Source organism: Hypomesus transpacificus, chromosome 21, assembly GCF_021917145.1.
Source record: "Hypomesus transpacificus isolate Combined female chromosome 21, fHypTra1, whole genome shotgun sequence".
NCBI lineage: Eukaryota > Metazoa > Chordata > Actinopteri > Osmeriformes > Osmeridae > Hypomesus > Hypomesus transpacificus.
In genome coordinates, this window is record NC_061080.1 from 1956337 (window position 1) to 1971169 (window position 14833).

Sequence of the window (14833 nt, forward strand, 5' to 3'; positions counted from 1 at the left end):
AAAATCTAAATTTATGTGGAAGGGCTTTTTTGTGTGCAACAATTGTGCATCTCTTACCGCTACACCACTCCATAAATCTAAGAGATCTCACCACTCTGTAATCCTTCTAAGATCATTATGAGCAAAGCCTGTTTGAATGGTTAACAGATTACGTGTTCAACTGATTCCCTCTCTTCCAGAATGGTCTTGAGGCAGTAGCTCAGCAGTTAACGTGAACAAAACTATTTGAACTATTTGCAAAAAAATAGTTCACATTCTCATTTCAATCTGTTTTGGGTTTTGGTGTCAATCAATAAAGATGTCTAGTCAAAAACTTAATCTAAAAAGGATCAATATTAATTCCAGTCAAGTTTAGAAGAAACATCTTGTGAATACACCAAACGTGATCAATTTAGTTTCACAGTAGACAAAGACAAAGAGCATTCAGATAAAGATAGAATCAGAGGACCCACAGCTTCCAAATCAGCCATCACATCATCAGAGTCTTGTGACAATGCAAAGTACTACCAGGAACAATTCACGGATTGTTCTCAGTGGTGCCTCATCTAAACCGCTGGTCAACTGCATGTGATATAAACACAGATATGCTTGACTGTGTGTGGGAAAAGTAAGAGATACAGGTCAGAATTTCAATTATTCATATTTTATTTACCGGAAAAAACACAATAACAACCGTAGCAACCTATTTAGACAGGATTCTAACAATTTGCGCGTAACAGACAGCTTCTGCACTCGGCCCAGAAAACTCTTTGTTTTCACTTTCACCACTGTCATATGATGGTACAATGGTGTAAAGCTGTTACATTCCATAAAATAATTACATTTATATTTTAGAGTTCGAGGACGTCATGTACACAAGAAAGAGGATGATTAAAGCTGAAAACTCTCAATGTAATGTGTTTTTACAAGGCCTGTATAGAAATAAATAAATGAATCTGCAATATATACAACATTCAAGGTTTACAATGTACAAAACTGAACAAGGCGAAGCAACAGTAAGTATTTACAAAGTATTATAAAACTATTAACACAACTCAAAAAGAAAATAATCAAGCTAAAAGTCACAAAAAAGGTCACAAAACCGATTTTCTTCATTGGTTTTGGGAACACCAAGGCAAAGGTTCAATTGAACAATAGTTTTCCTTCATGATTACAGATTATCCAAGTTACAAACCCCCACCTAACTCATGAGGAAATTTAAGTTATTTTATACCTAAAAGTTATTTAAAATAATGTTTTCTTCTCCTGTCTGTCACTGGTCATCAAGAAACCGCAACAACACAGAGATCACAGAGTGATCCACACATTACTGAAAGTCCCTGTTCTCCGCTACTCTTGAACAAAACAGAGAAAGTATATCACTTCTGCATAATAGTCTCAAACCATCTCCATAACCATAATAACTTATTAATATCAGAATGGAATCTACACAATTCGGCAACAAGGCAACTGGTTGAAAGAAAATGTGTTTTGTGCGAGGCACAATGAGAAGGCCATAATTACCGTAGTTGGTAAAATAGTTCAAAGATGGAGACTGTAGTAAGGCATTTAAGAACAGTGTATCAGTGTATATGGTGAAACCACAGACCTTAAGATTTCCCTACGGACACATGACGGCTCAGAACTACCATAACCCAATGACCATTAGCGTTCACATACTAAACTGTGTTGATCTCTGGTGTCAAGGTGCCACAATGTTGTGCAAAAGATGCACTTCAACCCTGTGAGCTGATCAGGCAATAGTGTCTTCAAGTACCAATGTTCACAAGTCCACCCTTGAATATGATGTTAGCATGTCAAGAAAAACATCAATGGTATTGAATAATAACATTGATCTTCCTTACTAGTTTTTTTTTTTTTGGGGGGGGGAGGGGGTGGGGGGTAGGTATTGGCTAAAACTTTGTACAGCTTCAAATGTCTGATCAAATTAAAGAGATTATACAGAAAAAAATATTAAGGACTAATCTTCATTTGTAGTATATCTTTCAAAAAACAAAAAAAAAGTTCATACAAAATGGCTTCCGGAGGTTTCTTCAGCCATGGTCCCACACACTTAAACGAGACCACACCCTACAGAAGCTTACGGATGGTTTAGTCTTCTTCAAGTCGTTTTCCATTTGTCCTTTAGAAAGGTTCTCCCTCTCTCCTTTTCTATATCATATATCATATTTTCTTCATTCTGAGGTTTTCTGAGTCTTGGACGGCACAGTGCTGAGGTCAAAACAGCAAGCCCCATGATGAGGTCATCGGAGTGTGGAGAGGATGAGTCAGCAGCAGCAGCAGCATTACCAGGGATCGGAAAGACCTTCATTTGCTCACGTGTTCAACAAAAAAAAACCTTGATTTAAATATTCTTCAAGTTTTCTGAGTCACTCCAAGTCTTCGTCCAGACTCACAGCCTGTCTCTATAAAGTGAGGAAAAACAAAACAAATATTAACAAAATATCTTACAACACCTCAGACATTACATCATTTGACACACTCTCCAATTATATCGTTATCGGGTAGATTAAACCCGTTTGATAACACCTGATGTCCCTCAGGTCCACCAGGAAGGACGGCCGTCGGTCGAGGCTAACGCTAGGTTGTGTTCAGAACAATAAGGAGCGTGAACCTACCTCTGGGTAAACATATCCTTCATGGTCCTGCCTCCGGCAGATGTGGACCTCATCCTCGTGGACCTCGGTGGTCTTCTGGTAAACTGGGTTGTCGAAGTGGATGGTATTGGTGTTCTTTTGCCGCCAGTGTCTCCAGAACCACACGCCACCAAAGGCCACCAAGCACAACACCACTACGGGAAGAGAGAAGGTCCAAATGTCAGTTGGACAACAGGAGAACAGAAAGGACATGGGGTGCCATGTTGTTGCAACTGCCAAGACAAGAAACAAGGGGGATACTCACTCAGTGGCAACACGACATAGAGAGCAGTGGGATGAGATGAATTGGCTTCTGTTGGCATGGCAGCATATCTGCTTCCTGAAAAAAGGAAAACAAAACCGCATGGTTCATTTCAGACACCAGTCCCCCTCAGTACATGGGTATTCGTCTTTTGTAACAGACTTGCATGCAGTTGCTGTGGCGTCGAGGCCTACCTTTGGCTGACACGATGCTCTCCTGTGGGTTTCGAGTGGTGGAGCTGCTTTGCGGATCCTGAGAAGGTACGCGGGGGAGAGAGGACGTGGTCGTGGAGGTAGCTGTGGTAGCGGTGGCAGGTTCAGGCTGTCTGGGCAGGGCTGGGGCTTCAGTTTTGGGTCCGACAGGTGGCACCATGGGTTGTTCGACTGGTGGGGTTGCAATAAGGTCAAACGTCAACAAAGGTCAAAGGTTCGTTAGTCACACATAGCTTCCTTTCACAACTGAGGACATGAAACCATACCCGACTCGCATTTCTTCATGTCAGAGGCCAGGGTGATGTTGTCGGGGCAGGCACAGGTGTATTTGGGGGAGTGCTGGTTGATCTGCGGGGCAGGGAGACACAGGAACTCACAACCACCATTCATACGGTTACTCTCTCTGCACCAGTTGGTTCCTGCAGGAGACCGAGAAGGAGAAAAGCAGTTAGCGTTAGATCACATGTGGAGTCACTTAAGTCACTTATTAAACTAGAGCTCCAACCGGTCGTATCAGGTTGGAAGCACATGACTGGCTGTCGTACCGTTCGGTTGCTTGAGATCATGGTGCAACACGATATCCTCGGGCTGCGTCAGGTTCTTTGCAAGTTGCTTGATATCACGTCCTGTACGGCGGTTGGCACTCATTACTGTGTTGGTGCTGACGTCGGTCCAGTAAACTCGGTCCTATGATAAAAGAAATGTAAAAGACAAAAACTAGGTTACTCAAAACAGCTCACGATGTAGCACTAAAGAAACAAAATAGCTAGCTAACTTTTTTTGTTGTTGCTAGCTTTTAGATGTAGAAAATAAACCCGTTGGCCTAAAGTTGGTAAGCTTGGTCTCATCTTAACACCAGACTGGATATCTGGACAGTGATACACCCAAAGCTGGCTGGCTATGCTAAGCTAATTAACAGAACTACTGTACGTAAGGCTGGGACCCTCTTAGTATCCTCTAAGCACAGTGAGGATGTTCTTGACCTGCGAGCTAAGCTGCTCAGGGGGGCTTATCGGGGGAATTGAAATCATTGCCTCTGGTTCGGTTGGAGTAACACTTCACCCATATCTCTTGTTTAACCCGCTATCGCAATCTTCCATGGAGATGATGAAACCCAGTCAGACTCACCTCGAAGACGGTGAGCGCGAGGGGATGTGGCAGCTTTCCCGCGTTGGCGATGAGGGCGTGGGGTGCTCCTCCGTCGGTGCTGATGCTGAAGATCCCGTGCATCTTCGAGTCCACCCAGTACAAACGCTGATTCACCATGTCTGAGAGAGAGAGAGACATTATGACCACCATTCAAACCCTTCTGTTTGGATTGGAACGGTTGGGTCAAAGTCTTGGTGAATTTCGTTGTGGTCATTTCACATGGTCCACTCACCCAGAGTAATGCCGTTGGGCCACGCGATGTTTTCCGTCACCAAGGCGACACGGTCGGCTCCGTTTAACCCGCTCTTCTCGATCTTGGCATTGGTTCCCCAGTCGGTCCAATACATGAAGCTGGACAAAACAGTTCCCCTTCACCGTCAATACATTACTTTAAATACTCTTGGCAGAATCCTGTACTGGGCGGATAGTCTTCTGTCATAAGACTGTCTGTTGTGCTACTGAGGACAACAACATTATAGCAATGTTCTAGATAGTTCCTAAGCTCACTGGAGGCACTTACTTGTTGACAGGGTCCACCACAATGCTTCTTGGTTTATCCAGGCCTTCAGAGATCAACGTCTTCCTCTTCAAACCATCTTCAGTCGCCATGGAGATGGTCTTGTGGACACTGTCGGTCCAGTAGATGTTGCCGTGGATCCAGTCGACGGCGATGCCCTCGGGGGCCCCGTTCCCGCAGTCAATCACAACGCTGTGGAGGGAGGAGTCATCTGCATGGTCCAACTGGGTCCTGGAGAAGAGGCGGGACAAAGGTGAGGTGATGTTGTTGGGTAAACAAGGTCCTATCATATTGTGCACAAATCCCAGGCACACACCCATTTAGTATATGCCCCCAAAACAAGTAGACTGGCACACAAACATAGGACTGCATGCTGCCAATGGGAGTTCTAGGAATAGAGCTTTCACACACACACACACACACACACACACACACTCACCTGTAGATCTTCTTGTGGGTGTGGTCGGACCAGAACAGGGTCTTACTGGGGATGTCTATGTCCAGAGCCGTGGCAGTCTTCAGCCCTGAGATGATGCGTTTGTAGTCTTTGCGGTCCAGAGTCATCATCCTCACGTCATGGTGATTGGTGAAGAGCAGATAGGGAACATTACCTTGAACACAATTAAAGAACACCACATTACACCTCATGGTGTTATATTACATAGCAATTTGTAATGATGTCACTCCAGTTCAGCAGTGTGGTCAAGTTAAGGAAAGAGTACATTGAATAATGCTAGACTGGGCTGAGCTTCCATTTTCAGTCTAACAAGGGCTTTTTATTTTCTGGATTGTGTAAGGATGTTTTTGAGGTCATGTCCTTATTGAAGAGTCATTTACCTGCGACAGCCTTGCAGTCTTTGGTTTGGGGGTCCATGGTGTAGCCCTCCTCACACAAACACTTGTAACCCCCGTCCTGATTTAAACACTCCTGACTGCAGATGTCTGGGCTCTCACACTCGTTAACATCTGCAGGTGTTGGAGAATGTTAAATGTCAATTTAGTTTCACTTGACCGTTCTCAGAAAATAGAGGTTTTTGAAGATAATTCCTGCTGTAAGGTTGACCTTTCTGCTGTACATGATGAATGCTTTAAAGTGGTATTTTCTGAAACTATGAGGTAAACAATGAGATGCGTTAAAGGTTGTGCCAAAACTTGTTTTAAACATCAATATCTCACCTTCACAGCCTTTTTTGTCAGCCATCAGTTTGTATCCTGCACGACAGAGGCACTCAAAGCCCACAGTCAGATCCTTGCAGACATGAGAGCATCCGCCATTTTGGGTCGAACACTCATTGTTGCCTGGAAAATGGGACAAAAATGTTAAACCGGGCCAACAATCATTATAAAATAAGAACGTCTTTTTCCAAGGCTTGGATGTATATGACCTAATCCACAACCACTAACTATATTGGCATGTTAGAATAGGGCTACTTGGCTAGCTATCCTTGTCAAATTTTCCAAGCTAAGATGTGTCCTTCCTTTTAGCATATCATTTGCTAGCTCCAGAAAAAATACTGTAAAAGGATAAATGCATTTAGTATAGCAAGCCATCATGGTTCACTGCAAGAAAGTAGTCAAGCCAAGACGATGCTTGTGCTGCCAAAAATTCAAGCAAGCTACCTGATATTGTGACTCACCACAGTCTTTCATCGGTTCGTCAGACCAGTCACGGCAGTTTCTTTCCCCGTTGCACACCTTGTCCATGCTGATGCACTCTCCGCTGCGACACTCGAACACGCTCGGCCCCTCGCACTTCTTAACTGGGGGACACAGTTGCATCACTCTACATTACACTACACGTTTCAGTAGAATTGTTTCGAAAAAATGATTTGGCTACATAGCTCGATTTTTTGGGGTGCAAAAACGAAATGAACACAGTCCCGAGAAATCAATCGATTCATTTGATACAGTACGTGGGATAGTGTGGGGCTCACCTTGGGAGCAGCCTATCTCGTCACTCATGTCCCTGCAGTCATGGACACGGTCACACTGACGGTTGCCATGGATGCAGGTGCCGTCATTGCACTGGAATTGGTCGGGACTACACGTGGGATGAGCTGTGTGGGGAGGGAGAGAGAGAAAGAGAGAGAGAGAGATGGTTAAATACAATAGGTCAAATGACGCGTTGCGAGAGAGAAAAGATGGAGGAGGACGAAAACTCGTGGAGTTCCCAAACAAGACTCAGAGTTTGCGTAAAGAGATGGAAAGACACAGAGAAAAGAAGAGAGAGAGACGGCTGCCGTCACCACTCACTGCAGTTGACTTCATCCTCACGGTGTGGACAGTCCGGGTCCCCGTCACACCTCCAGTTTGCGTGAATACACATGCCGCTGGCGCATTCGAACTCCTGGCTGCTGCACGTCGCCTTGGCCCTGGGGGCGACCCCGGCGCAGGCCTGCGTCCCCTCGTCCGAGCCGTCGGAGCAGTCCTCGTCCCCGTCGCAGGCCCAGATCTGGGGCACGCACACCCTGTTGTCGCACTGGAAGGAGCCCTCGGTGCAGGTGGGGGCGGGGCAGGAGGCTTCGTCCGAACCGTCGGGGCAGTCGGCGTCCTCGTCGCAGCGGAAGGAAGAGGAGACGCACTCGCCGCTGTCGCAGCGGAACTCGCCTTCGGTGCAGTTCTTATTCACTGGAGAAAAGGTTGAAAATGGGGTTTGGAATTGACACTTAGGTTGATGCCCTCGGTGACACCTTTTTATTATTTTGATGATGCTATAGCATCGTTTTACAGTTTTGCAGTTCTGTTAGTACTTTTTTTGAGTACTTTGTTAGTACTAGTTTTGTGAGGGGAGGTTGATGTTATCTGTTGTCAAGAGATGTGTGTTTGATAATGTCCACCTGTGTGTACTATCACAATTTCCGCTCTATTCTGTTCTATTCTAGTCTTTTCCTATCATATCCTTGCTTCATAGTTACTGGGAAAACTGTCACACGACACAATAACGATTCAGTTCTTTCAACTTTCCGACTGACGCTTGCCCAAGCACTCCAAATAAAATGAAACCCTAGCCTAGCAGGTTGTCCCCTGGCCATAGTCGTTGTTCCGCTCACTGTTCCATGTTGTGAATCTGTGTGTGCGTAGACTTACAGCAGCCCCGCTCATCTGCTCCATTGCCACAGTCAACACCGCCGTCGCAGTGCCATCGCCCGGGTATACACTGGTTCAGAGGAGCGCCACAGTTGAACTCTGTGGGCCGGCAGATCTTTGCCTCTGTAGAAAGAGAGAGAAAGAGAGAGAGAGATAGAGAGAGATGAAAGAACGGGAGAGAGAAACCATTGTTGTTTAGAATAAGAAAAGAGGGAGAGAGAACACTCGAGTAGCATTGACAAACAAGACGGAGATAGGGTTCAACCGGGGCGAAGTTCTCAAATTGTTGACCGCACCTTTGAAAACAATCGATGGCTCTATAAACGGCCACACAGAGAGGAGGTGGAGCTGCTGACTCACCGCAGGCAGTCGGCTTCTCGTCAGACTCGTCTCCACAGTCGTTGCCCCCATCGCAGACCCATCTGCTGGTGATGCACTTCCCGGTGTCACACTGGAACTGGCTGGAGCTGCACGTCAACGCGTCTGGAGAACGACAATGATATTGGGTTTGATTCACAATATTCACATACTGTTGTTAGTTAAAATCCATACTGCAGATGCCTAAAGCAACAAGTGTGACAGAATATCCCAGTTCATTACACTTAATCAACAAAAAAATTCAATACATTTTCAAATGTTCAAGCATTTTTTTGTAAAACATGATTCCTTTAACCCAGTTTCACCATCTAAAGTCCTTGGGTCAAAAGCAGTCTGGATTGGCAGCAAAGAAAGCCGACGCCATGAATAAACATTTAACAAGGTGGCGTCTACAGTAACAGCCATTAAAGTTAATATTCAACACAGATCACAGAGTTAAACAACAAACGCTGATTATCACGAGGGTAATTAAGATTATAGCTGTACGGGGTGTCAAACCTCTTTGACGGTGTGTTTTTTCCCTAGATTGTGAGGTTAAATACTCTAACCTCCCAGACTCTAACAAGTCTGGGAGTTAAATGCTTTTAGACCAATACAGGAAAAGGCTATGAGGTGAGACAACAACCTGGGCTAATTCAACACAGGACATACTTTTCTGAAGGACAAGCGACTGTGCACATGCACGCACCAATGTGGAACAACGCGCTCAACGAAGCGACACGTGTCGGGAGGAACTACTTCCCTTGTCCACTTCAGCATCTAGTCAGAATGTACTTGCTCAAACGGATGACAGCCTTTCCCGGCTCCATTTCCCTTTCACGAGCTGAGCATGACCCTGTGACCTCAGCTGTCTAGGCAAAGCAAAGTGGTTATCAACGCTCAAGTGAGAGCTGGTGGGTAAAGGCCGGACCCTTAAGGTCATGGCACCCTAACTCTTGTCCTTGGTGACAAGTGCTCTCCTGTCATATTCATCTGTGGCTTTAGGCTGAAAGCCAAAAGGCAAACTAAGTCAACTGTGCCTTTAAGACAATAGGGAGGGGAGGAGTCAAACAATCACACCACCAGTTGCTGATTGGCCCCTGGGTGGCTTTCTTCATAACAAGAGCACTAGAAAGTCCAAAGAAGGAGGCTGGGGGAACGAGTCCCAACACCCGGAAGTCTGTGAACACCCTGTTGAGTGTTGGCAGTTGTAATGGTAATACCACTTACACCCCCCCCCCCCATACACACACACAAACCTCTGCCAACCTCATACATGACAGATCTGAAAATTGATTTTGAAAAAACTGACAAGAGATCAATCTGACGTTGCTTTCTCAATGATTGGCGTGCTATACCTCGTTAGCCTCCATTCATTTCAAGAATGGGAACCAACCTGTATGAGGTGGACCGTCCTGGAGCGTTCCGATGTTCAACTGTCCATGTTTAGATGTGGATTGTTACCAGACTGCACTGAGTAACAAAAAAAGAACTTGGAGGGACTTTTTTCTTTTTCTGTGTGTCAGTCTGATTAGTCTATACTCCAGTGGGGGGTTCCAGAAACAGTTTTGCTTTGCAGTGTTGCAAAGACTGAGGTGAAGGTGGAAGCAGAGACGTTTCCGGCTTCACCAAACACTTGTCTGTCATTCAGTCTGTGTCTCTGTATCTGCGTCTCTGTACCCCCCCCCCCCCCACCACCGCTCCTCAGTGAAACCCGTTCTTTTCAAAAGTGGTTTAACCGTGAGCCTCGCTGACTTTCACTCTCTCAGCACGTCCGCCACCCCAACACTCTGTTCCACCCAGAGGAAACTGAAAACCCAGCCGCCAACATTTTCATTTAGCTGCTGTCTTCTAACCTTCTAACGCTCAATAAAAGGGTCAAATGTGTTTTGGAAATAGGACAGGTTTCAGGGTTGCCCGCAGGAAAATGTGTTAGTTAAGGTGGAAGGGCGGGGTTTCTGTCGGTTCTCTACAGAAACCTAACAGATAGGCTTTGAACGTCGGACTACTCTCATCTCTGTCAGCTCTGTCCAGTTATGCAGATGAACCACATTTGGAACACGGCTGCACAAAATGTGCCTCGTGTCACTTTCTGTGTGTTGTGGTGGCTACGCCTGTCTTGTGTGTCTGGGGCTCTCTAATCAATGTGTTCGGCATGGCAACCAAGCATAAGGGAATTTGAGAAAGTTTGTTGGTGGTTCTCTGTGGGTTTTATAGTTTAATAACTGAATGATAGCCATAAAATGGGCTTGGTTCTCCTTCCACATGCCCAACAGAGAGTACTGTTTGAATGCCCACTATGTTGGACAAATAAAAGGCTTCCTCCTACTTATCAGCCAGGATAACAAATTGTGTGTACACTGGTGACTCACTGTACGCTTGTTTTGTTTGTGTATCTGGCAATGATGAACCAGGTTCCCTTAGATAGGGGGGGGGACTGTCCATCTGTCGGCTTGCTTGCTTTTTATAGGGTCCTCCTGTAATTATATTTGTGCTAACGTTCTATTAGAAACTAGGGGCTTCCAGCCGGCAAATTTACAGTTTATCTCCGTCTTTCGTAAAAGGCATCTGCGATAAATTCTCTATTCTTCTGTTCAGCAAATTGTTGCTTGTTAGGGAAATGAAGTCACCCGATTAACATTGCCCTGGGCCATAACTATCAAAACAGGTCCCAGCTGACCAAATCGGTTTGACAGAGAGTCTTCATGTATTTGTGCGGCTTGCCTTTTGTCCAGTTTACTGTAAGTCCTTTTTACAAATGCAATAGCTTGTGGGGCTTTCAGGCTTCCCCTTCTGGAAGGGCAGCTGGAGTTTAAGGAGGTTGATACATGACCACATCCTAGAACAGAAACTCTGCAATCGAGAGTTAGCGACTGAGAGATGGTCTGGGCGTTTTGGATGCTATTTTTACAAAGACTGAACTATTTAGCCAGGTCTTCACCATGTAAGGCCATTCACAAGGCTGTTGCAAATTGGAAAAAGAATCCTTGATACATCCAGCCACAGTCTAGTTAATCATAGCTTTTCTTCTCCCATGCATATGCATGATGTGTATATGTAGTGTGACGATGGGACACAAAGCAAAATTCAGCACCTTGAGAACTGTATTGAAATGGGAGGTCTGTATTGTTTTTACAACGCCCACGATTAGCCATTGTGGTTTTATAAACAAAGGACTCTCTCACCATCTCTATCAACAACGCATTTCTGTCTTTTTATAGCCTCACACGTTACTCGCACACACACAAGGGGCACACACGCTCACACATGCTGACATGCAGTCGTACGTGTGTTTATTTACTTAGAAAAGGTCGGATTGGTTTCTATAACCACGAGTTAATGTTCAACCTAGATACACGAGCATCCCAAGGAACACAAGCTTCTGCTCAACTTCAAAACTCTGGGTTTATACTTGTTCATCCATCGTATCTAACTCTGTTTATATTCCTTTGTCCAACTGCACTTAAGATCATTTTTGTGAGGCCACACAATGTAGAGATTTGCTGCAGCTGGTTGAATCTGAACTGAACCTTGTATAGGCTTTAGTTTGGGTAGCTAATGTAGGAGTGCTAAGGGGAGTTGTACACGTCGGCCAATTAATGTTTTCCCAGAGTTTTCATATAGCGGGAACCTTCTAGAACAGCTGCTGAAACTCTCTAGGGAGTGTGCTGCTGGCAGACAGGTGAGAGCAGGCACACTGCAGCATTCTATCTCCTGGACTTTATATCAGCAGGCCTGATACTTTTACAAACATGCTACACACAAGTTTCTACCATAACCCTTTCTTGAACCTTAATCCAAAAACCTAACCCAAACCCTAAAACTAAACCTGGCTCCAACCCTTAAAATAATCTAGAAAGGTATAAAAAACCTTAAACAGGAAGAACTGGGCCCTGTTCTAACCTTCAAATATATCTGGGAGCAGTTGAGATTACAGCAGACCTTTTCCCAGAGTAGGACCACATATAGATTTATAGCATGATGGTCCCACTGACATAAAGTTCACTCTCAGCCAATAATGACTGTCGGATAATTTATGACGTAATTAACGTACACCATGCCGTTTCTAATAAACATGGCATTCAAAAATGTGGGGCAATTCATCATCACACTCGGGACTACAGTGCAAATATATTTAACAAGGGCAACTCCCATGTTTTAACGTTTGATCTGTCGATTTAACAAAGCCCAACTAAATACGTTGGGTTTATAGACTACAAGCTAACAGACAAAGTAAAGCCAAAATGGAAATGTTATCCGCCATTGACCAAGACAGGCTACCCGCTCTTTATCGGGTTGTCCCCTACTTTTCCTGGTTGAAAACCGGCCGGCTTCTTCCCGTCATCACGCCTACGCAGCACCAGAAATGTAGGACTTGCCCATTATGCTGTAGTAAGGGTTGGTCCGTAGTTCGGATTGGCTCACCCTTCTTCATGCTTCATCTATCACCCAATCAATTTTTCGAGCGTAGATTTCATTCATCCGTGCAGGAAAAGGGACATTTAATTTTGTAGCCTAAGTAAAGTAAGGCTACCTTTCACTCAATATATTCCACTGGCAATATAATATCACAACATGTAGCCTAATTTCTAAACAATTTAAGGATTATAAAAACGGGAACACAAATAAATTAAAGTGATTGTTGCAATTCTAATGTAGTCAATCCCCACTGATTTCAGGCAGGAAAAAGTGGCGGACTTACATCGCTTACATGTAAGCATTTGCCCACCTTGTAAAACATGTCCTAGGGTTAGGGCTGGGACACACAAGACGTGACTACTGGTTTTTAAATATATTTAAATGTAACAAAGGCAGCATTGATTCTTCATTTAACGAAGTGCGGTGTGTCTTCTGTTTATTTTGAGCAAAGAAGCTGTGTGCGCATAGTAATATGAAAACCACAAAAGCAAACCAAAACGGAGAATGTTGATACAGAAACATTTTATGTAGCGTAGCCTATACGAGCTAAATGTTAGTTGTCAATGTCAATGAAGTCTGGACCAGAAGTTTGAAGAAAACCCGAGACCTTTTGTAAACTAAATAACCTACTTCGCTCAACTCAAATAGAGCGCACTTAGAGCATCCCTAGCATCAGACGAATCCTTTTTTTTTTTTTAATTTTTCAGCAAATCTCTCTTACCTGTATTGGCAAGACAGTGCATCAGCAGAAGCAGGCAACATGATGTCAGAAGCATCTCCTCTTCTTCTTCAGGCTTTTAGACAATTTGAAGTATTGAAGTAGCTTTTTGAAATCAATATCACTCCACGACTTGTACCTTATTCGGACAGCTTCTATCTACCACTGACAGGTAGGCGCCGGTTTGAGTGATGCGACGGTAAAACTAATAGAAGCTAGATAAAGTATGGACTTCAGAGGGCTCTTCTGGGAACACAGACAGCACAGCACGGGTTCAGGACGGATGCCAAGGACATGAAGATGTTTCTGACACATCTCGCCTCCTCTATGTGGTACTCAAGGAGTGGGCGGGGCCAAAAGAGTGGTGTGATGTTTGAAATTCAACGTGGTCACCCAAGGGGTGGAGTCAAACCGCAGTCAAGCCATGATGCTGCCTCACCCTCCCTGCTGTGAGTGTGCGCGCGCGCGTGTGTTTGTAAGAGAGATACAATTAGAGAGGGAACATGAGAGTGTGTGAGAGAGAGATACAGAGACTGACTTAAAGACACTGTGTGCTTCAGTACATGTGCATGAGCACCTGCGTGTAAGTTCACATACGCGTTATCTCTCCGATGACTCCCTCCCATGTCTCGCCATAGACATGGTCTCAAGAGGTGGGGCTCCAAGTTTTAAATGTGGAAGTACATGCTAAGTCATACATAAACCATAGCTATCCCACATGACAGAGGGAGAATTTAGCCATTATACCCAATTACAGACTTCATGTCAGTAAAGCCGACTCCTAGTGCTGTTCCTAGGTAGAGTTTATACTTGATGGTGAGAGGAGGAACCTTTTTTTTGGTCTCTTGCGTACTGTCAGCAAAAGCAGGTATGGCTGAGAACGCTCAATGTTTTATTGTAGAAAATAATCCGGTGTTTTTTGGTTTATTTTTTACCTGAGAAAAAGTTACCTCTCCCTCACAGTTTATTAATGAGTGATTCATAATCTTTGTTGTGTGAATAACATCCCCATAAGTTCTGACTTTCAGAAGCATGGAGGGATTGATTGTTTCCGTGGTGTGTTAGACTAAGAACATTTGTTGGTTATAACGTCACAGAGAGTCTTGTAAATCAGTCTTGGGTCAAAATGTAACAAAGATAACCTTGGACGGCAGTGTCAATTGTACGTAGCCAAGCACAGAGAGACTATTGTGAAATCAGTAAAGCAGATTCCAACCAAACATGATGCAATGTGATACATTAGTTGTAATAAACTATTACACGGATGGTCCATGAACCAAATAGGATATGTTTCTGTTTCTATCTGAATGGAGTTTATCATCTTGACTGTCAATGGAGTTTGCCCTTGGTAAATAACGAGATACATTTGCAAAACAAAAGCATCCATTGACATTGCAAAACTAGGCTTGAGTGTAGATCAATGAAGCCACACGTGTTCTCAGTCCTACAGTGCTCTACGTGTTTTTACAACTTTGG

General features: G+C 44.4%; 1 protein-coding gene across 1 annotated transcript; it reads right to left on the minus strand.

Moving 5' to 3' along the window:
* Positions 1–621: 621 nt before the first annotated feature.
* ldlrb (low density lipoprotein receptor b) lies at positions 622–13679 on the minus strand. The gene is made up of 18 exons (XM_047043543.1): positions 13361–13679; positions 8224–8346; positions 7864–7986; positions 7030–7404; positions 6711–6833; positions 6414–6536; positions 5953–6075; positions 5614–5742; positions 5216–5387; positions 4780–5007; positions 4492–4610; positions 4239–4378; positions 3656–3797; positions 3377–3529; positions 3093–3281; positions 2902–2976; positions 2619–2791; positions 622–2405 (listed from the first exon to the last, which is right to left on the minus strand). Exons 1-18 carry the CDS (start codon positions 13413–13415, stop codon positions 2370–2372), a joined length of 2601 nt encoding a protein of 866 aa, XP_046899499.1. The 5' UTR covers positions 13416–13679; the 3' UTR covers positions 622–2369.
* Positions 13680–14833: the final 1154 nt, after the last annotated feature.